The sequence below is a fragment of the Hydra vulgaris genome, chromosome 15 (assembly GCF_038396675.1).
Source record: "Hydra vulgaris chromosome 15, alternate assembly HydraT2T_AEP".
NCBI classification, from domain to species: domain Eukaryota; kingdom Metazoa; phylum Cnidaria; class Hydrozoa; order Anthoathecata; family Hydridae; genus Hydra; species Hydra vulgaris.
In genome coordinates this window covers 17986400-18011775 of record NC_088934.1, presented here as the reverse complement: position 1 = coordinate 18011775, position 25376 = coordinate 17986400, and the positions used below count along the sequence as shown (strand labels likewise).

At 26.3% G+C, this 25376-nt stretch overlaps 1 protein-coding gene across 3 annotated transcripts in view; it reads right to left on the bottom strand.

The window, feature by feature from the left end:
• Positions 1-25376, bottom strand: part of LOC136072082 (uncharacterized) — a 94336-nt gene that overhangs the window by 6825 nt on the left and 62135 nt on the right. For all 3 annotated transcript variants that reach the window (XM_065820278.1, XM_065820276.1, XM_065820277.1), the window contains exons 23-41: positions 24192-24339; positions 20601-20770; positions 19024-19152; positions 18761-18836; positions 18516-18615; positions 17921-18031; positions 17777-17852; positions 17525-17614; positions 17338-17404; positions 14768-14950; positions 11046-11363; positions 10727-10939; positions 10277-10349; positions 9895-10198; positions 9597-9812; positions 2506-2606; positions 2252-2426; positions 1635-1801; positions 1278-1552 (exon numbers count right to left, since the gene is read on the bottom strand). In XM_065820278.1, the coding sequence (XP_065676350.1) occupies positions 1278-1552; positions 1635-1801; positions 2252-2426; positions 2506-2606; positions 9597-9812; positions 9895-10198; positions 10277-10349; positions 10727-10939; positions 11046-11363; positions 14768-14950; positions 17338-17404; positions 17525-17614; positions 17777-17852; positions 17921-18031; positions 18516-18615; positions 18761-18836; positions 19024-19152; positions 20601-20770; positions 24192-24339 (2992 nt within the window). The remainder of the gene's footprint in view (positions 1-1277; positions 1553-1634; positions 1802-2251; positions 2427-2505; positions 2607-9596; positions 9813-9894; positions 10199-10276; positions 10350-10726; positions 10940-11045; positions 11364-14767; positions 14951-17337; positions 17405-17524; positions 17615-17776; positions 17853-17920; positions 18032-18515; positions 18616-18760; positions 18837-19023; positions 19153-20600; positions 20771-24191; positions 24340-25376) is intronic.

Below are 25376 nucleotides of genomic sequence, written 5' to 3'. Positions count from 1 at the left end.
ATATATATATATATATATATATATATATATATATATATATAAATATATAGAGAGAAATAAAGATTAGGCTACTTTTACTTCAAATTGACAAAACACTGCCATTATGTTCTGAATTAACAAAACAATTTTAAATCTTGTCAGAATATTTTCATCTAAGTTTCAAGCCATGCTTTGACGCTAAAATTCAATAAGCGTTTTATAAAATTCAATAAGCGTTTTACTCTACTTATCATGATTTAACAATAGTATACTTTTTTGAGAATACTTTTAGTTAAACCTTTGATTCAATAGTGTACATTTGCAACCAACCAAACAACTGCTGAAGATACTGCAAAGCATAGTTTAATCTGCAGAGTTTATCTTTAATTGAATCAGTTTGCTACTTTTAGTAGTGAGGAATAAATTAAAAAGATCACCAGTCTAATATTAGGCGGGTGTTAGATGTCATAATGTCAGTATTAGGCTGATTTAGAAACCTTATATATATATATATATATATATATATATATATATATATATATATATATATATATATATATATATATATATATATATATATATATATATATATATATTAGGAATTTTAAAAACAAATTTTAACAATTTAAAAAAAAAAAAACTTGTTAATATTTAAGTTCGCTTTTATTTTTATTCAACGTTGCATTTTTTAGACAAAAGCATTTGATTAGTTGATTTTTCAAATAATCAAAATCGCAAGTCTTCGTTTCAGTTTGTAAACTTTTCTAAATCAGAGTAAAAATATAATAAGACAAAAAGACCGTGGTTTTTCAACAGTGTTTTATAAAATATCTATGTCTCAGTTTCTAAATCAGCTTATTTCATTTATGTGACTATTAAAAAGTTAGTTCTTGTTCATAGATCAAAAAACTTACTAAAGAAAAATGTTTATAAAAATTAACTAATACAGCCAAGTTTCTAAAGTATACTTTTTATGGAAAAAATATTAAATGAGAATAATAAAATAATAATAATAAATTGAATAATAATAAAATTTTATGAAAAAAATTATAGTATACCAAGCAAGCTTTTATATAAGTTTGTTAAAATTAGTCAACTTTAAGCTCATCTAAATTAATCATTAATCTAAATCAATCATCATTACTTAATTGATTTTATTCATAAACTTATTTACAATAGCTAAAAATTATTTAAAGTTTTTAAAGGAATTATAAAAAAGAAAAAATACAACTTTTTAATACAATACATAAAAGAATTATCACTCAAATAAATAATAATCAACAATAAACAAAAATAACCTGGTTTATAGTTACTGTCGCAATCATTTTCATTTAGCCAGTACCAAATTACTCCTGGATTTATTTTCTCACTGTGAATCCACTCAGATGGATAATATGAAGAATCATTTGATATAATTGAACCACCAACATCTTGCCGACTAGTAACTAATAGACCTTTCTGCCCCTTTGTTATCCACGGTAAGAAAGATTGTGGCCCTTTCCACCAAGTGTGATTATCCCAAGTGTCAAACTGTTTAAGAAACTTTGTTTTTTGTGATATTGAAGATGTCAAACTATGTTTAAAAAATAAGCAAAAAATAAAACAATATAAAAAAAAACAACGCAACATTTGATTATACTTATAAGAAAACCTACGAATATTCTTTTTGTGATTCCCAGATACCTCCCCATCTTCTTCTTTCTTGAGCATCTATCATATATTTAAATGTTTTTTTACTTGACAAATGTTTAATAGTGTCTGCTTTGTTTAAAATGGAAAAATTGTCAAATAAAGAGGGGCTTTCTGAATTATGTGAATAAATCTATAAAAAAAAACAATATTATGCCAATAATTAGCATAATTATGCCAAAACAGAAAAATAAAACTCAAAAACTTTAATTGCAAAATATAAAATATTTAGACAACCAATGCTTCCATCATCAACATTGATTTCTTGGATTATATTATCAAACTATAAAAAATTGTTTGACTACCATGACAAACTTACAACTTTCATGCAGCTTATCTCCAACAGAACATACTTTGAAAAATAGAATGTTTAATAAAGATAGAATATCTATTGAAACATATTATTTATTTAAAACACATTAACTCCTTTTTATTATATCCCCATCACATTATCGCTATGTTATCTACCAATTTTAAATGGCTTTTTAAAACAAAAAATTAAATTCATACTTTTATTATTTAAAATTATATTTTAGGGAAAAAACATTTCTTAGGAAAAGATTAAAGTATCAACAAAAAATACCTCATTTAGTGTCCATCCACTTGATGCTGATGTAACAACCAATGTCCAACCTTCATTTTCAGTAGTTGTCATGTCACAATAAACAGGTTGATTATCAGCTAGCATGTAAAAACCATCTTTATGCATTTGTCCTTTGTGAAGCCCATGCACCCTCAAATCATTGCAAGAATGACGACTAAAACATTTTATAGAGAATTTGTGCTAGAACTTAAGTATGACAATCAATACTGAAAATTCATTTTAAAACTATTTACCTTCCTCCTTCACGAATCCACAACCTTATGAAAGAAGGTGTTTCAATAGATGTCATATATTTTCCTTGACCTATTATAACTCCAAACTTATCAGCACCTTTCTAAATATATACAAGTAACTTAATTTAGTCTATTATATATATATATATATATATATATATATATATATATATATATATATATATAGAGAGAGAGAGAGAGAGAGAGAGAGAGAGAGAGAGAGATCGAAATAGGTGTAGGACCGCCTTTAAATCCATGAGGCCCCCTCAACCAACCACCCAAGTATGGCTGTTGCCAAAAAAGCAGACAAAAGCAAAAGCCATATATAGAACAATAACTATAAATCTTCATTAAATACTAATGAAAGATATCATAAAACAAGCATTACCATAATATGTTAACACTAAATTTACTAAAGTAAACTTACTAAAGTCTAAAACATTTCTAGTAAAAATCAATTGCAAACTAAAATGATATGAGGTATAAAAAATAAAATTAAAATTTTTTTTTTTGTATAAATGTAATTTATGTTAAGGTAATAAACTTCTCCTTAGAATTACATCTACTAATGATGATGCTTCAAAGAGACTTGGCAACAATGATTAGTTTATCTTGTCAGATAATTCAACTTATGCTTTAACCCGCTATTTATGCCTGTTCTACAAATCCTTTAATTTAAGGAGGTTGTAAACTTGAGCAGTAAGTTGTTCAAATTGATCAACGGTAAACGGATTACAATTGCAAAACTTCTTACAATGTTTTAGTCTGAGCTTTAAGCAACAAACTCGGCAAATTTTTCTTTCAATGTGCCAAAAGATCTAAGAAATAACAATAGCATAAATGAGTTAACCTGTAACACCTCAAGCTATTGAACCTGCTATCATATGAAATTTTGTTGTTGTTGAAAACTACTTGTTTTGCCTCTCTTACCAATTACCTTAATAACAGCCAAGCTTGTTTTTAAAAATGTTCCTCTGTCATCAATTGCTTTACCTGTAATCTATGTTCAAGAGCACCTTGTAAGTAAAATCCTCCACATTTTTGCAGCAAAAGCTTTTTGTTCTTCAGATTTTCCTTTTGTAGTTGCAAAGTTGACAATAGAATGCTGAAAAAAATCTTGCAATGTTTTTTCGGGAGAGTTGCATTTTTGGTAAAAATCTTTTTCATCGAGTCAAATACCTGTTGCTTTGTTGAGAGTTGAAGCAAGTTGTCTTATTTTTGTGTTCAGTGTTTAAATACACATTTAACAATATTAATGATGTAAGTATACAGCTTTTTGATTTTAGTGCAGATTGTGGGACTATTAAAACAAAATCAGATTTAGTGTAAGCTGCTAATTATAATAACTTTTATTAATTATAATAACTTTTAAATTAGCATTTAATAATGATTTGTGATAATTTTTATGGGCTGTATTAAAAAAAAAATAATAATAAACTTTTGAGAGGATTTTTTCTGGGTGGATTTTCACCGGGGAATTTTTTCCAGGGGGATTTTTCTTTGGGAAGATTTTTTTTCAGGAAATTACTTCAAGGAGAGGAGAGGGTGGTTTTTCCTGAGAGATTTTTTCCAGCCTACTTTTAAAGCTGACTAAATTTTAAAGCTGTTTGCAACAAAGTTTTTTTTTTTTTGAATATTTTTAATTCCCATTTAATAATAATCTAACTACAACAATTACTGATTGTTTAAACTAAATTGGGTTGAATTAAAAATAGATCATACTTTTTAAATTATTCTTAATTACTAGAACCTTTATCACTTGTTTATTTTTATTATTATGTTTGAGGTTAGTCCTTAGTTACTTACAAATTATATAGTAATAAATCCAAAACTTATAAATTAAACCAAATAAGTTTATGGAAAAAATTGAAAAGTGATCAGATTTTCCAAATTTTTCTTCAATTGTAATATGATGTCATTAGTTTATTTTTATTTACACTCAAGGTCAAGCTGTACTCAAATTAAAACTTAATGTAAAATAATAATATTAACATTTGAAGATTAAGAAAATATTATTTAGCAGTAAAGTTTTTACATTTAGCAGCCATTTTTAAAAAACTACTCAATTTATTTGCCTCTTGATGCTAATTGAGGGGAAAAACGTTTTTTAAGCAGCTCAAAATTTATTAAAAAAATTTTAAAAGATTTTTTCATTACTTGTTTAAGAGTAATGACCATGCAATAAATGCATCTTCTTCAAATTGAGGTTGTAAATTTTACATGGCCACTGTTCCTAAGATTTTTTGATAATATTTGATGATATTTTATACAAAAAGTATAAAGTATTTTATATAAAAAATAGACACATTTTTTTTTCAAAATAATATTTTCCTTGATGTGGGTCAAGAGGGTAAAATTACTGGGATATTTTTTCCCCCAAGTTCCCATTGCTGTAATTTTTTTGTAAATCAACCTCATTTGACATCATTGTAAACATATAGAAGTTTTGAGTTAGCAACATAAAGTTAACTATCTCGAATACAAAAAATCCAAAACCCACCAGTTAAAAAGCAAAAATCTGGCTCAGACAAAATTAAAGGATTTTCAAAACTTTAAATGTACTCATAAGGTCAATTCAAGAATTCAATAGAAGAAGAGATAGAAGAAAAAGTAGAGTTTTTTGGTTCTTTCAGATGAGATTAAATGTAATTAATTTAAAAATGTTTTTTAAAAGATCCTGGAAATAAAAATCTTTTATAAAACCAAAAATTACAATCCACATAAACACACCACACACACACACACACACACACACACACACACACACACACACACACACACACACACACACACACACACACACACACACACACACACACACACACACACAGATATGTTTATATATATATGTATATATACAGGGTGGCCACTCAAGTTCCATGAATCTTCTATGACTTTTAATAAATTTTCCTGATAAATTACTATGGCAAAATATCCAGTACTTGACATATGCTTTACTATAACTTAAACTTACCTTTGAAAAGGGTGACCTGACTGATTGCAATAAAATGATAATCTATAACTTACACCGCAATAATATCTTTTTCAAAAAGGTCTTAGACTAGACATAATAATACTTTTCTTTGCAAATATCATTAAGATATCAGTAGTGGAAAAAAAGATCGTTTAAAGAAAATTTCATGAACTTATCATGACTTTCAATAAAAATTAAGGAATTCTATGACTTTTTTGTGACCAAATTAAAGTTAGTTATATATGTACATGGTGAAATAAAGAGTTACTGGATACCAGCATGAAAAATTCATTTCAGAATGCTGAAATATGAGAATGGGAATCCATGGAATTCCAATTAAAACCAATCTAATTCTATGATACCCCATGGTTAGACTATAGTTTTTAAATCATGGGTTATGATGCACCATGTATATTTCATAGTTTCTCCATGGGTCTTCATGGTTACCTTATGAGTCTCAACTCTTAGTTCATGGGTTACAATAAATTTCCCACGGATCTTAATGATTCTTTTATGGCATTTAATTATTAAAACCATAATAACATATCTTTTTAATAACATGACTAAAAGTATGTTACGATGGTTTAAAAAAATTCAACCTATTATCTTGGATATGGTGGAACATTGTAGCCCATGTGTAGACTTTTGCCTGAAAAAATTAAATAAAATGCTTTCTACCTACCAAAATAGATAATTGCAATAAAAATTATGCTCCCTTTTTAATAGGACTAAAAAATTATGTATTGTAAATAAATTTATAATATTTTTTTCTTGTTTGCTTTAATTCATGACTTGTATATGATATCTATAGAATATATCTAGGTATTAACATATTCTGCATATCATGCATATATTGTCATATTATACTCATTGAAGACTGTGCTTAGCAAATATTTTGTTTTATAGAATTAGGAAGCAATGTAATAAGCAAAGTATCCGGCAGCAATTTCAGATTTTAGTTAATTTTATTTGTTAATTTTAGTTATATTATTGCTACTGTTTTTAGCATTGTTATTTTAAAATACAATAATTAAACTAATTAGTTTAGTCATTAGATAACCATTACCATATTACTTATTACCAATACCTTATTACCATATTACAATTAACCATACTTTATTTTTTACAATCAATGTTGCAATAGAGATAATGTAAGCTATAGAGATGTCAGAACTTGTTCCATTTTATTTGTAGTTTTTTGAAATTTTTTTTTTTTTCAATTTCTGAGTTTGTATTTTATGGCTGATGATTGCCTATAAGACATGAAACCGTTCCATTGTTGTTGTTTTTCATATTAATTTTGATATAAGTTATTTTTTGCTACTTATAAAAAGGTGAGCAGTGCTTCTTTTGTGAGTTTCTTTTCATGCAATAATTAGAAAGATTTTAAATAATGTTGCACCAGTAATGCTATTTGAAAATCAGGTTAATGTTTGAATGTGATATTAAAATGATCATTTAATGATTAAATTTAAATTTGATACTTAGAATTCAATTTAGAAATAAAAAATTTTATTTGCAAGTTGCACTTTAAAAAGCTCCAAGAGTTAAAAGTAACTAAAGATATTTTAAATTTTAAGTTTTATTTACTTAATATATTGCTACTATATTGAATTTAAATTGCTCTACCCCACATAAAACAAAGTATTTCAATCAATACTCCAACAAGGGTGACAACACAGTAATATATGATTGGCAATATATATAAAAGCAGTATTGAAAAATTATCACCTATATTCTTTTTGACAGGAAAATAAATATAATTATTGTTATAATTGCGCTATTTTGGTACACTGAGATGCAAAGTCCCAAAAAAGACACCGGATTGAAAGTTAAAAAATCATTATTGCTTCCTGGTTTTTGGTATCCATGAGTTTCAAGAGTATAAATAGGCTTAGGGACTATTATTGAGAAAAAAGTTTTAAGTTTTAGAGGAACTACCAAATTTTAAACCAGGTATGCTTTTATATAATGGCGGCATGGACTTCAGGACTCCAGATTAAAAAACAATAGACTCCAAGTCATTATACCTCATAACTTTATTTACAATTTTATATACATATATACAATACACATATTTATAAATATAATTTATAAGTATATATATGTGTATATATATATATATATATATATTTATTGTGTTTTACTATATATACAATCTGTATCATTTTTTATATATATTGTTTATTTTCTTCTTATATAGACAAATACAACTAAAGCTTTTTTGCACTAATATAGTATTAGCTTCTTCATTTAGTTATTTGCTACAATCAAAAGATCTATAATTAATATTATTATTTAAAGAAGAAAAAAAAAAGAATGGATCGGTTTGTGAAACCTGATGGACTTGGTATTGATGCGAACTTACCAGATGCATAAAAAATATATCTCCATTGGTTAAAAACATTTAACAATCTGATGATAATACTATCAATGCACCTTAATCTTTTAATAAATTGAACATTATGTTTATAAACTCTTGTCAGAATATGTGACGGCTTTAACTAAAATTCTCAAGTTACCTATTGTATAAAAGTTGTATTGCTTGGTTTACTTTTAGCAACCAAAACAAGTTTATCATGAACTATTGACAGTTGCAAGAGCGATACATTTTCTTACTATAAATTTAAAGGTTTATCAGGGGTTTTGTGTGAAAGCTTCAAATACGAAGCTTTCCATGAATAAGTCAGCAAGATCAACTCATCTAGCTCATTTGTAAAAGTTTATTGTACATCATTGTTTTAAAATGGCATGAACTTGTTATGTAATCGAGCAATACTTGTTCATGTATTATCAGTACTTATCCTGTTTTGGTATGTGTCTTATGTTGAGAAACAATTCCCAGGATTTGGAAATAGATTAAATAAATGATCAATGGATCAAAAGCTTCAAGAAGTAGCAAAGAAAAACCAACAACTGAATGACGTTAATATCTTAGATGGAAATGCATTGAAGCAATATTTAGGAAATGCATCAGATAATAATAATTAGCTGTGATGTGTGATTCATTTTCAGTAGTGTTTATTGTGTAAGGCATTATGATTTATCTATAATTAGTTGGTAACAATATTTCGAGTATCCATTGTTACTTTATTTTATGGTTTGTTGTTAATTATAAATATTAACATTTAAATTATAAAATTTTTGGCAATAAATTACTGTGTTTCTCAACTCTAATGTTTTTGCTTCAAATTTTTGTTTTTGATAGTTCAATGAACATGTTTCTATACAAAAAATGTTATACATGTATATTACTGGAAAGATAGCACTTGCATTCAATGCCAGGCCCCCCCCTACCTCAAAAAAAAAACCCAATTTATAAGGGCCCCAAAATCTTAAAAATTTTTCCATTGGGTAAGAGGAAAAAAAAAATGCTCCCTTCATTTGCAAATAGGTTCCCTAAATTTGCTGCCCCCCCCCCACCTATTTAGGGGTTTGAGCAAGCCTAGCTACAGCTCTGCTTGCATTTGATGCAGTTATTTTTTATGTACTTGCAAATTTGCAATATATACCTTAAATAATATGTGAATTCAAAAGTTTTAGTTTATTCAATATGATATTAGTACTAACATCATTAAATTTTCTTGATCTATTGTGGAATGAGATCAACAAACAAAACATGATAAAAATATAGTGTAATCTTTAAAAAATAATATCTATAATGCTCTTAAAATACTACAGTTTCATTTCAGCATATTATATAACGCATATATTTCAACATAACAAGTCTTTAAAATATAGCAAAACATATGTATATTACATGATAAAACTTATGCATTATATGTTTGCATTGTGTTTATACTAAAAAATACCATGGGATTTCAAAAAGTCAAAGGATTCTAAAAGGAAACATTAAAAGTAATACATCGCATTTCTATATGACTACCATAATACCATAAGATATATGACCAGGGAAATTCATTAGATAGTGGTTTTCCCATGGAAAACTATTTATTTTAAAAAAATTAGTATTTTATATTGTTAAAAAAACATCTATCTATGCACACACATCACTTAAAGCATTTTATATCCATCTTTTAAACATAAAAAAAAGATTTTAAAAATGCAGCATATCAAATCAAATTGGAACCTAAGAAATGCATGAGAATTTACATACCATAGAATTGGCAGATAAAAATATCCCATTGTGATCACTCCTGCAAATTGGATATTTGGCAATATTTTCAACATCAACATTCCATTTGCCAAATTTTTTTAAAATCATTGGTTTGACATGAGTGGAACACAAAGTACTATCATATTTAACAGGTAATGCAAATATTCCTCCATTGTCATTACAACTGTCAGCTTCTAACATAATTTGGTAGGATTTCTAGCGAAAAAAAGAATTTTTAAGATCAATAGTAAACCATAAACTATAAACCATAAACTAAAACTCTTAAACTCTGACTCACCTCGCCATTGTCTTTAATTTTTATTTTTTCTAAGTATTTAATAATTGAAAAGTCTTCTTCTAACAAATTTTTAGATGAATAAAACTTTGATTTTTCAAAAGTCCAATTTTTTGAAACAACATTTGCTAATAAAGACCACCCTCCACCATGTCGATTTAGATCGCAGTATGTCTTCACGATGTAGCCTGGTGCTATCTCAATTTCATAAACGCCACTTGAATATTTTATCAAGCCAGCTAAACTACGAAAAAACAATTCAAGACAAGATGAAGGGTGACTGTAGTCTCCCTCCCTAACCCAGTACCTAAAATAAAAAATACCTACATCAAAGCAAATTTAAAACTAAATTGATAATAAATTATGTCTGATAAGCTAAACCAACCAAATATGTTCCGGAAAACTCATCTTCATAGAACCCTGAATCCATTTAGATGTATGAATATTGGACTGGTTATCTAGTAACACAAATAATTAAAGCTCAAAAAAGTATATAAATGTGTATGCGTGTCAGTGTGTTTATTGATATATTTATCTTTTTTTACTGTGATAGATTTTCATATGTAGACACTGAAAGCACAAACCAAACCCTCATTTGATATCTTTTTTTAAATGTTTGAAAAGTTTCGTTTTTAAAACCAAATTTTTTACAATTTTGTTTTTAAATTTTAAAACAATTGTTTATAATTTTTATGCAATTTTTATTATAATTTACCATTCATATTGACCAAATTAATAGCTCATTCATTGTTAGTATTGTACAAACAAGGTAACATTCAACTAAAACACGTAAATAATATATGTATGCATGTAAATTGTATACAAATGAGCTAACCTGTTATCGAACCCCATGAATCTTTTTGATCAGTTAATGAATTATCAGATGTTGTTAACTTGTGTCCAAAAACATATGGAAGTCTCTGTTGGATGCTATGCGAAGAAAAGTTCCACTCATCAAATCTTTGTACAAGTGACACACTGATCTGTGCAAAATTTGTTGATGATATGTTATACCTTGATGGTGCTGAAAAAATACCACCCCACCGACCTAATAAGAAATAAAAATATGTTTACAATATGATTGTCCTTACATTATGAAAAGGGTATATTTGCTAATTAACTTTCAAAATTACAAATTATTAAGTAAAAAATACCTCTTTCGTTGGCCTCCAATCTGTAATTAAAAACAGAGTCTATAATTTTATAACTTGATTTAAGTTTGTTTGCATATTTTAGTATGGAATAGTCATTATACAAACCAGGTTGATTAATATTTCTCAGCCAAACATTAGTAGTGTTCCATGTATTAGAATGAGAAGAAACAATTAGAGTCCAGCCTCCTCCATCTCTTGTCATGTCGCAGTATACATTTAAAGTAAAATTTTCTGAAGGTGTAATAGTATAGACACCATCATACAATGGTTGGTCATTTTTTTCTAGAATTGATCTTATAACTTTGCACGACTCAGCAACTATAAATTAAAAAAATATTATAAATCATAGAGTTCACAATGCTATAAATAATTATTGTTTTAAAATCAAAATAAGATAAAAAATTACACAAAAAAAAACACTCATAATTTTATGTGTTCTGTTTGAATTTGTTACTAAAACAGATTTTATTAGATATTTATGAGTATTTACAAAAGCCTGCAAAGGATTTTATTAATTGAGTCAATTTTGAGCACAAAAGTTGCAGCTTTTGAAAATTTCGAGGATTTCGCACTACAAACAATGCTTGAAGAGAGTGATCATCGAATTTAGCAGCTTTTTAAATTAATCTAGGGCAAAAAGACGCTTACTGAAATGATTTAAACATGGGCGCTTGTTACATGACTGGTGCATGTTTCCCTATAGTCAAAAGTTTCATGAATTGAGAGCTAGAAATATCACAAAAAACAGGCCAAGCATAAGCCATTTGCAAAAAGACTAAAGCAAGATAAGTTTTCCATTTTAAATTATGAAGGATACCATATGAATTGAGTTTTTGTGTCAATGACATGCATTTTAGCACTTAACAATTAACTTAGCAAATTATTCAGTTCTTTCTGCAAAATATTGGGGCTGTTGTCTGACGTAATTTACTAGTAAAGTGTCATTGGTGTACAAGTTTAAAAGACCTCTGGATTGGTCAAGGACCATCATAGTAGACATACTGTTGACTAACATGGCAAAGAGAAATGGTCTTAGCACAGATCCTTGAGAAACTTCACTAGTGGTATTACTGAGAACAACAACCTTTTGAAAACAGTGAAATAAATAGAATTTAATCCACACTAAAGCAGTGTCCTGTAATTTAAATTCATTTTTAGTCAATAATAATACTTGACTTTAAAAACTACTTGAGTTGAGGAAAGCTTTGATTGTAAATAAGTGTTAGGAGGGCAGCGAAAATGTGGCATTCTGATGGTATCCCAGGAACAATCTCTTAGGATTGTTCCTGGGATACCATCTGGTTCACTAGCTGGTGGTTTAGTTTTTGTTAATGCTAGGCAGACAAAATGTTCATTAGACGCATGAAATGTGACAGGATCATAACTACTGTTAGTGATATCAAATTAATTTATATCCTTTGGCTCAAACACCTTTGCAAAGCTATCATTTAATTCAATTACTTCTGAGAGAGTGAAAATTTTAAATTTTTCACATGGCTTTATAATATTGTTGATAGCATTCCATTTCTTTTTGATAGTATGATTTTTATTAAATTTCTTAGACCCAGCAACCGCTTTGATCTTGCTATTACCCAAGCTAGTTTTTCTCTCAGAGCAATGTATTTGCGTTGATACTTTTTGTGGTAAACACTATCTTTGTCACTCATTGGAATTTTAATTTGAAGAGTTTTTCCAAGAAGAATTGTTGTTCCTTTTTTTAATGGACTGCAGAGGTTAACACCTTTTAATCATTTCATATAAATACTCACTAAACTAAGAAAACATGAAATTAACATTATCATGATTTTGAAAGAATGTTGATTAGTTTATACTTAAGAAATTTTGCAAGAAAATGATGGTAATACTTTCAGAATTTATCTTTTTTTTTTCATGAGGGATTTAAAAAAAAAGCACTTCCTTTCTTTTGATACATCATCTTTGATACAATAATTTGACATAAAAAAATACTGAGAAGATTTCAACTTGATTTCACAATAAATAGGTGAACTAATTTGTAAGTACTCAAGCCCAGGCCCAAACACTTAACTATTAAAGTGCAAATCAAAAAATTATAGCCATCAACATGATCTAAAGATGAAATAGCAAAGTTAGTCTTAAAAAGAACAAATAGATATTGTGAAAGATTACAAATATTTGTAAAGGATAACAATTAAGTTAAACAATTTCATTGTTTTGTGTTTTTTTGTTTGTTTCTTTAAAAATAGTAACTATTTTAATCATGTTTTATTGGAGAACATGAATAAATCATAGATAAAGATTGACACTGTAAGCAATAAGTTGGCTTCTTATGTGGTCTCAACAATGTACATTTAAAGAACTAACAGGGATGTCTTCCATGTGCAATATGGCATTGTTAATAATCCAATGTATAACAGCTGTTAATGAAATCAACAGCTGTTATATATGAATCAACCTCTGATAGCTCACAGAGCTTAGGAAATCTTATTACCAGTTGGCTGCATAATCATTAAACAGAGTTTTAAAAATATATACTTGTTAAAAGATAACAGAAAGAGCTACATCGCCACCACAAATATAAAAAATAAGAACCCATGAGCAGAATCAAAAAAATCCAGTGTTTATCATCTTAGGCAGGAAGCAATATAACACAGATTTACCTCTATGCTAGGCTATTAAATAAAGAAGAGGTGCAATGCTCGTTAACATAGATTATCTACTTACCCCTAAAGTCTTTGACTAGGAAGCCTTATCCAAGAATTAGATGCACATAACACCTTCCCAAGGTAAGTATTTATACTGAGGCTCAATCAAAAGTCCTAAGCCAAGAGAGTATTTAGTGAGAATTGACTTCTTATTTTTGCCTAGAAAAGCAAATTCTATGGCAATAGTACACAAGGAGGTACAACTGAATAACATTTAACCAGTAACAGGGTGATCATGATGATCTTAATCTTGATCAGACCTGCTTATTGACTTTTATTGACAAGTTAAGCTGAAGACTTAGTTGAAGTGGTTTTAAGGGGATATTTTATAGTTGGATTAGTTGCACATATGATCTATATGATCATATGTGCAACTAATCCATAAACTGTCCTATCATGGTTTTCAAAATGAGTTTTAAATTTATAATAAAAATTTCTTGTATTGAAAGTTTATCAAAAAAATAATAATAATTTAATAAATATTAATAGTATTAGCTTTATACAGCTATAAATCTGTTACTGTAATGTCATTTATTTTGAAATAAAACTTTCAATAAAAATAACTTTTTTAATAAAACACTGTCTTTTTAATTACATAAGTGAATAAAAATGCCATTCTATCCAATTTTAAATTATATATTTTACATTATATATATATATATATATATATATATATATATATATATATATATATATATATATATATATATATAAAAATATATATATATATATATATATATAAAAATATATATATATATAAATATATATATATATAAATATATATATATATATATATATATATGTATATATATATATATATATGTATATATATATATATATATATATATATTTATATATATATATACATATATATATATATATATACATATATATATATATATATATATATATATATATATATATATATATATTTATATATATATATACATATATATATATATATATATACATATATATATATATATATATATGTATATGTATTAACCATTATGTATATATATAAAAATATACTTATACCTGGACAAGGTTTCAAATTGCAAACTGAGTCTTCTTTTGCTATACCAACACAATCCTTGCCACCATACTTAACAATTGGATTATTACAGAAACGATACCTTTGTTTTATACCTCCACCACAGCCTTTTGAACATTTTGTGTACTCTGACCAACTGCTCCAAGCACCATCGATAGGACTTAGCTCTACAAACAGTAATGTATTTTTAAGGATCTACTGATGAATACTTAATGTCTTGGTTTTTTTTAAAAATAATATTTGAAAAAGGCAAATTTATAAGCATATTACATCATCATCATACATCATCGACAATCTACTTCTATTTTCACATCTCCCAGATCTACGTGACTGGACGGCTCCGTTGGTCACTTTTTGCGACCATTGTGTCGCATAAACAAACAAATTTATAAGCATATTACAAATATGGAAATGTTGAAAAGCATTTCTTTATGTTTGTACTTCAATCAAAATCCTTACAAAACTAAAACTTTTTTTGATAAATCTAGAAAGGATTTAAACTTTGAATTCTTTGAATGAATGTGAGCTTTCTGAGAATAAATGGCTCCAATCACATTAAAACATGCAACAATGAACAGAAAAAACACAACATTTTTTAGGTTGAATCAATACACTTCCACCAATATAATCAAAATTTTAATAATTTAGAACCTTCATTGTGAAAGCAAAAAAAAAAAAAAAAATCTAGTAATTTTTAAGTTTAACTTAAAAAAATTTAAAGAAAATCCTTTTTGTTTTATTTATAATTTGAATTATCCAAACAATTACTTACATCATGAATAAATAAATAAAAATGTAAATAAAATATAAATTAATTAATAAATAATAAAATTAATAAAGATAGAAAAATAAAAATATTGAATAATTAAATGATCAAAATAGATTTTCTCTCAACTAATATTTTGTAATTTTAGTACAGTGTTGATAAATGGCGTAAATCTTCTCTTCTCCACTTTTCATCTGCAGCAGACAGCGGCTACCTCCCAATTAATTTTTAGCGGCAAAATGTTCTTTATTCCGCCTCCAGTGGCTTCCGCCTTTCTATTGGCAGCCACAGCAAGAGTTCTTTTTTTGAGGCAAAATATTTTGAAGGCCGACGCCAATAGGGAGACGGAAGCCAATGGTGGCTACATCCAGAAGAAATTTTGGAGGCAAAACTATTTGAAAGCTGCCTCCAATAGCTTCTGCCTCCCAGCTGGCTGCGGCCACCAAATTGGAGGCGGAAAAATTTTGCTTCCTGCCAGCGGATGTAATAAAAAATGATTGTGCCTTCAAAATAACAAGCAATTAAAATAACTGAGAACAAATGTAAAGTATTTGACATCAAAGTTTTGTTTTATATGAATTATTGACTTTAAATAATTAAAAAAAAAAAAAAATTATTCATACACGCAAATATACAAATAATACTTGAAGACATTTTATAGTTTTAAGCATACTATAAAATTAAACAAGAAACATCGCTGAAGCAATTAAAATATTTAATAAACTCAATTTAAGTATTTTAAATCTTTTTAAACTCTATCTTTTTAAACTTTTAAACGTTTTAAACTTTCAATCGCTTAAAACTTTAAAATGTGTAAAAGCAGATGAGTCTATATTTTTAAATGTTTTAAAAGTATAAAGTAAATTTATAAAAATAGGTTTGTAGAGTCAATTAAAAATTTATAAAAAATCTATAAATTTTTAACTGACCTTATACAAAACTAATAACGTAATACAGACTAGTCGCAAATTTTTAATAAACAGCAGATATTTTTTTAATAACTGTTACTATATCCAATTATTAAAAACAAGTATCTAATGTTATGGTAAATGATAAAATAAATAAAAGTTTTAGCATCTAAACTTGTTCGAAAAAACTTTGACCAAAATCAGTCAATTTAATTACTTATTATAACTTTTTTTTTGTCATAAAGATTTATTTGCCAATGGCATAGAAGTAAAATTACCGACTTTTAACTTTTGATTTGAATAATAAAACTAATTTATTCTACTTAACTTATAATTAAAAAAAAAAAAAAAAACTAGAATTTTTTTAAATACTCAAAACTTTTGCAAACAATTATATAAAATAAAACTTTGATGTCAAATATTTAACATTGTTCCTAATTAATATTTAATTGCTTGTTATCCTTAAAGCAAACGTGCAATTATTTTTCATTACATCCAATTTAGCGGCCGTAGCCAGCTGGGAGACAGAAGCTATTGGCGTCGGCCTCCAAAACATTTTGCCTCCAAAAAAAACTCTGCGGCCGACAATAGAAAAGCAAAAGCCACTGGTGGCAGAAGAAAGAACATTTTGCCGCTAAAAACTGATTAGGAGGCTGCCGCCAAAAGCTTCCGCCTCCCTAAAAAGTTGGTCTTTTGGCAGAAAGTTACTTTGCTGCCGTGCGGCATTATTAACTCTATTTTAGTACTTTAAGCACTTAATATCTATATGTTCATATTACTAATAATCAAGTAATTAGTAATATGAACATATAGAAAATAAATTTTTAAATAAGTTTTTAAATTTAGTACAAAAAAGAAACTTAACAAATTTATTTCATACTTGTTTGACAACTGCTGTCAGGGTTGTATCCACTTTTACATAAACATTTTCCTTCAGATGAGCAAAACTAAGATTTATTTTTTAGAAAATTTATAAAATGTTCAAATTAATATTTCTACATACAATATACATAATATGTTATGCAACAAATTTAAAAAAATATCACACTTAACCACTCTGACTTTACCCCATTATCTGAACATTCTTTGTTTCCAACAACTGAACAACTTTTAAAGCCATGTTCATTTAATGACTTGCATTCTTGTTTATAGCAAAACTAAAAAAAAAACTAAAAAAATAAAAAATTTGTATACTTTTTAAACATTTCATTTTTAAAATTAATTTAAATTTTTTAACTTTATTCAAAACTTTTCAAGGCCTTGAAAACTAAACTAAAAATTTTTTACTTTAAAATACTTGTTTTCTGTACAAAATTTACCTTGTTTTCTGCACAAATAGAACCATCAGAAACCATTCCTAGTCCAATCTGCTCGCTTTCTGTGATAGATGCTCCACTAAATATCTTTAAAGTGTAAGATCAACTCAGTTATTAGTTTAGTCATCACTATAAAATAATAAATACCTGCACTGTTGCTCATCATACACAAATTTCTGATAACTTTTCCCATAATCAGGAACACGAACAGGAACATTATGCTTTGCATTGCACTGAAGCTGCCCGCACTTTATGTTACTACAGAGAAAGAGAGAAAAAAAGGAAAAATTTATATATTTTCCAAAAATATAAAAAAGTGTTATATAATATTAAAGTGTTATAATAATATTATATAACACTTTTTTATAAACTTAAATATGGTTTTTTTATGTTTATATTTTATTATAAACTAAAATATAAACATAAAAAAACCAAGAACAAAATATTAAAAAAAAAAATGAAATAAAAAAAAAAAGTTTAACCAAGAATAATAATTAAATATGAAAACATTAAAGAATGCATTTCAAAGATTAAAATTTTAGATTTAAAAAAATAAAAACGGTAATAAAAAAATGAAAGTGTCAAATAGTATTTGAAATAGTTCATATTAATAATTAACAAAAAAAGATAATAAAATAATAAAATAAAATAAAAAATAAAAAAGAATAAAATAAATGAAAATAAATGAAAAAGGATTAAAAGAATTAAAAACAACTGAAAAAAATTAGGAAAAAAAAACAACCTTTGAGAGCATGAGGTGTTACTAATAGGTGAGCATGTTCCAAAACCCTCAAGGTTTGTATTCATGTTATTCCAACAGCTGTCTGAGGCTACCGTAGCATCTTTTCAGTGTAATATAAGAAATCATTTTTTCAAATTAAAAAAATGATTTAAACTTAAAATAAAAACTACTTTTTAAAAAAATTAATGAAACATTTTCTATGTTGGACCAGCAAGCAAACAAAAAAGAAAAGAAATAATACTCACCTGGTTGCCATAAGTTACGACATTGATTAATAAGCGATAAAACACAGTTTCCAGAAAAACACAAAGCTTCTGTATACTATAAACAATAAGTTTCTTTGAGATATATTATGCAAAATTTGCGATATATATGTGATTCATTTTGCAAAGTAGTAAACAATAAGTTTCTTTGAGATATATTATGCAAAATTTGAGATATATTTATATGTGATTTATTTTGCAAAAACAATATATTTACACAAATAAAACACATAATTTCAGTGTACCATTTTCATAGCTGGATCAGTCTCCATGTAATCCAACCAAACAATATTATTTTGAGAGTACTTCATGGTATAATCAATCATTTTAACCCAAGATACTTTGATCATTTCAATTGTTCCAACACGAACAATCTGATTGACCAATATATAAATATAAAAATTTATAGTAAAACATTAAAATAACTAATTAAAAAAAAATTAAACTAATAATATATAATATATATATATAATATTGAGTGACACAACATAAAACCTGGTGGTCTCTTGACAAATACTCTTGAATATATATATATATATATATATATATATATATATATATATATATATATATATATATATATATATATATTAGGATGGAGCAATTTTGAAATTTGATTTGCCTGAGCAGCAAATCAATATCTTTTGGTGAAAAAAGAACCTTACTCTTTTTTTTTTCAGTTTAGATGAGTTCTTGAGGTTCCTCTTTGGATTCTAAATTTTTGATGGGTCCTAATATTGTTTAAATTTTTTTTTTCTAAACTATTTCAACTTGATACTTAAAAGAAGCAAAATAATATGCTGATTTTGAAAATAATATTTGTTTTTATTAAAAAATTAAAATTAAAAAAGTAGAGTTGTTTTTTTCATTAAAAACCCCCGTCCTCAACAAAACGGGGGTTTTAAGGTATATTTTTGCAAGTATTTTTTTCACTAACAAATTTTTTTAATAAAATTGTTATTTATGAAACAAGCATTTTTTTTTGCTTTTTTTGAGTCCAAGGTTGATATGGTTTAGAAAAAAAAAATTCAAAAATACTAGGACCTGTCAAGAATTTAAATTCCAAAGAGGACCTTCAAAATTTCATCAAAATCAAAAAATATTTTTTTACTTTTATCTTATAATTAATAGACATTGATTCGTGTCTCAGTAATATTGGTTTTTAAACTCTTTTTTTTTTGCTATGAAAATCGCTCCACCCTAATATATATACAGAGCCGTCCCTAAGAGATTTTAATGGGAGGGAGGGGGGTGACGTATCTGTTTTTTGCTAACTAAAGCCAGAAAAAAAAAAAGGTCCTTGTTGGCTTCCATTTGCTGACTGCCGACTAAAAATCCAATTTTAACAACTCCAGTTTTCAAAATCCTGACTAATAAAATTCGTAGGGGGGCTAGACGCCCCTTTGCCTCCCCTTCCTTCGGGATGGCCCTGTGTATATATATATATATATATATATATATATATATATATATATATATATATATATATATATATATATATATATATATATATATATTCAAGAGTATTTGTCATGAGACTGCCATGTTTTATGTTTGTCACTCAAATGAAATCTTTTTTAATTAACAGTTAAGTATTGGACTGAATTTCCTTTTGGCCGAATATATAATCTGTTAAAACCTTCAAAACAAATTTTAAATGTTTTTTTTTTGTGAGCAGACCTCTAGAAGAGTCCAATAGTACAGAATAGTATGATGGCCTCCCTACCACCTAATGTTCTTAGTAATAAAATGCTATGCTTTTTTTTTTTACTTTAGGCAATTTATCACACGAAAAAAAGGTTTAAAAAAAAAAATTGAAGACCTTTCCAAAATCAATCTGGAGCCAACTTGGTTCACCTTTGTTCTGTGGACGCCATCCATTACCATCAGGAATAACATTTGGTGGGTTATAAACTTTACTATAAAAACTTCCAGCTGAATATGCAGATTCTGGTAATGCCTTGTTACTCAAGCCCAATGGTACATCACATTCTGAAACAAAAATTAAATTTACAATTTTAGAATTATATTATTATGAATAAGTTATTTTATTACAAGATATTTATGAGATATTTATTTACTGCTTAGTAACTTAAGTGTTCAAGTTTGTATTTATTTAAAATTTCAACTGATTTAGTCAATGCAGCCGTAAACAATTAGCCTCTATTACAAAAAAATTATTAGTTTTCACACCCTGTAAATTTAGAACTGAACACCAACTAAACATCCTATTAAAAAAATCTTTTTAAGGGTTGATTATATGTACCTGTTATGATTTCACATAACAAAAAAAAAATCAATTTTTTTATTTCGCTAAAAGATCTTAGATGACTAGAGTTTAATAGTTTTGAGGAGTCAACTTCACACCAACAACATAAATGAACACAGTTGATTCTATAAATTTTTAGAGTACAGTAATGAGGGCAACCACATAAAGGATGGATAGGCACATAGTGCAACGCTTTTCAACATTTTGATTGATTAGCTGGTACTTTGTAGATTGATCTTTGTAAATAAAGAGGATGCTTTTTTTTCTCTTTCTCTAACATGCATATTAATCAGTCACAAAAGATGATAAAACGTTTTCTTGACTTGATGAAAACTGATTCAAAGTTGTAAAGTTGAGAAAATTGATGTGCATTACTTCTATTTGATTTGCATAATTTAACATAACATGTGATACATACCTGAAGAAACTTCAAACTGAAGAAATGTCATCTTAAAAGTTCATATCTTTTAGAACAAATTCAAGAACTGGTAACAAGGTTGGTAACATCTGTTGCAATGACATTGCAAATGGCGGGCGCTTTTTTTCAATGGTTTAAATGAAGTTTTTAAAAAGAGAAAAATAGTATGATAATGTAAAAGAAATTAAATAAATGAATCAATTAAAAAAACAAAAAAAGTGAGGTAAAAAAAAAACAAGGGAACAAAAAAAACTTGAAAGAGAAGAAAGTAAATGAAAAAGGTATAAAGGAAATAAGGAAAAAACCAAATAAGAAAAAAACAACTAAAAATCGAATAAAAAAGAAAAAGAATAAAAGTATGTAAATAAAAGAAAACGAAGAAAAAAATAGAAAACTTATAAATTATATAAAAATAATTAAACTGTATTTGTAAAATAAGGAATATTCTTTGTTGTACTGTGTTATCATTTGTTGATATTATTCCTTTTTTGTTTGTTTCTTCTTTTTTTTTTTTGCGTTGTTGTGTCGTAATGTAACTTTTTTTTTAGTTTGTGTATATATATTGTATATATTATTCAAAACAATACTTATTATAATACTATTTTATTGTGTGATATGTTTTTAATTTTCTTTTATTCTCTCTTTCTCACACTCTCTTTCATTTCGATATTGTTCATTCATTATAAACACTTTATACTTGTGTTGCTTTTTTTGTATTGTGTTTTTGTTTGTTGCGTTTTTTTTTTGTATCTGATGATGAGGTTTTATAAAGGTCATTATTGCTTGATTTAAATTGTTATTATTATAATTGTCTTTGTTATTTTTATTCTTATTATTATCATTTTCTATTGTATTACTGTTATTGTTATGTAAACTCTATCATTGTTATTATATATTGTGTTAATACATATTATTATCACATATTATTTTAACTGTATTATTAAGATTATTAGGTGTATTTTATAATTTCATCGTTTTTTTTTTTTTTTAATTATGTTAATTTATGTTTTGTATTATTTAATAATATTGTTGCTGTTGATTTTGGTTTTTGTTTATGTTATTTAGGTGTCACTCCTTTGACTAGTTTTTAACTATATGAGTGACACCTAACCTGATTTGTAAAAATGTAATTAAATTTAATAATTAATTTAATTAAATTTAATAATTAATTTGATTAAATTTAATAATGTAATTTTTAAAATTTGGTTAAATAAATGAATGAATAAAACATTTCATCAATTTGCAATCGGCTTTGTTCATGCAGATGATGCAAAGAGAACTTTTGCACACTTTATCAGGGTGACAATTTAAGCAACATTTTTTTGAAATCTTTACTCTTACTCCCTTAATGTGTATAATAATAAAATGTGTATCCCTAAATCTATCCCTTAACCTATCCCTTAATGTGTATAATAATAAAATAGCACTGAATAAAAAAACTTTAAAATAAAAAAATATTTGAGGGGTAGTACAAGATCCTTAAACATTTAATGGAACCCTAGTATTATTAAATTATTTTTTTTAAAGTAAAAAAAAAATTTATTTAATTTCGCCTCAAACGGGGCAAAACTAAATAAAAATTTCAAAAATAATCATCATTTTTATAAATAAAATTTTTAAAAAAAAATTATATTTAAAATTTTTTGTAAAAATGCACTTTATTGTAAAAATGCAGTAATTTTTTATAAAGTAAAAATTAAAGTATTAATTTACCTACAAAATGATGATTTTTTTTAAGAATACTATAAATTAATTTTTTACTTTAATACTTTGATAAGAATTTTAAATTAAAAAAATTTTTTGTTTAAAAAAACTTTAAATTCAGTGTTATTTTATTATATAGAACATAATAGAGGAAGGGGTAAGAGTTTAAAATTAAAAAAAAAAAGTTGTTTTAATTGCCACCCTAACACTTTATGAGTTTGCCATTTTGTTTCGAAATTTTTACACTTTTCTTCAGAAATTTAACACAAAAAAATTAATCAATATTTTTAATTTTTTCGTCTAAATATCTAAACAAAAAATTGGCAATCATAGGTTGGAGTCAAAGGAAATTGGAGTAAATTGAGAGTAAAACGAGGTTGGAGTCCCCTTATGGAGACCCCAACCTCACTTTACACAAATCTAAATATTTAATTATTAGGAAACATGTATATACAAATCAGTCTTACCCAAAATTCTTTTCTTTTTTATCATATATTTACGTTTTTTCAAACATATTTCAAAATAAAAATCAAAAATCAAAAATATTTAGACTGTTATTTTGATCTCATTTGGTTAAAATAGTGAAAAAAAAAGTGAAAAAAAAAATAGTGATCTAAATTGAACAGTGCAACTTTTTTTTGCATTATACAATAAAAACATTGTCTGACATTTACAATATTTTGGATTAATTTAAATTAATCCAAATGATTTAAATAATTTGCATTATATTACTTGAAAGTTTATTTTACTTAAGCAAATAAAAATTTTATAACCCAAATATTATTTTCAAAGTTCATTTTTTTAAGACTTTTATTTTTGACATAACTAATTGCTCAAAATACACATTTAATAATAATAAAAACATAACTAAATATAAAAAATATAAAATTAAAAAAGAATTTAAAAAAATTTGATTTTACTGATAATGCAGGCTTTGATAATATAATTTATATTATAATTTATAATTTTATAGCTTGACTTCTAATAAAATTTTTTTTCATTTTTCATTTTAAATAACTAACCTAAAATATTCATGATAATCACTTTTCGTGAATAACTTGTAATGCATTTTGACTCTAATCCCACTGTGCATTCATGACTTGGCCATCCACCACCATCGGCAACACATCGAACACATTTCTGACTTTGAATATGTTGAAGAGATCTTTCCTAAAAATAAATGAAAAACTTAGGTTTCTAATATTACCAGATTTCATCATCATCATCATCATCATCATCATCATCATCATCATCATCATCATCATCATCATCATCATCATCATCATCATCATCATCATCATCATCATCATCATCATCATCATCATCATCATCATCATCATCATCATCATCATCATCATCATCATCATCATCATCATCATCATCATCATCATCATCATCATCATCATCATCATCATCATCATCATCATCATCATCATCATCATCATCATCATCATCATCATCATTATTGTCATTATCATCATCATTATAATACATTTTTCAAAAGAAACCACATCAAAACTTTGTTAAGAATTTTTTTAACTATAGTAATTAGGCTCATTTAAAATTATATAAGTTAATGTAAAAGTTGTTATGACAATGTATAAGAATGTCACAGCAATCCAAACAAAGGATAAAAAGAGTTTTAAAATAAAGATTGGTGTGCATCAGGGTTCAGTGCTCAGTCCTTTGCTTTTTATTATTGTTTTGGAAGCTCTCTAAGAACTATTATTAATATTTGAGTGTTTGAAAGATGTAATGGAAGCAGAAGAGTTAAGGAATAATGTGAATAAAATGTTTATGCATTGTAATGATGAGAATGAACAAACAGAAAATACAGGAGAGTGACCATGTGAGGTGTGTATAAAATGAGTTAAAGCAAACTCTATTATTATTACAGTAAGCAATATGGTTAAGAGTTTCTTTTAAATCACTACAAGAGATGTTGTGATATCACTACAATCACTACAGGAGATGATGAATACTAAGAAATCAAGAAAAAGTTTGAAATAAAAAAAAAATGGTAAGATTGTGATAACATCAAGATCAATGCCTGGACCAAGTTTAAATAATTATCTTCGCTTCTAACAGAAAAAGAGGCAAAACTAAATATTAAAAGTTGTAACATATGTTCAGAGTGTTATGATGGATGGTAGTGAAACATAGACAATAAAGGTTGATAATGTCTAGCATTTTGTAAGAACAGAAAT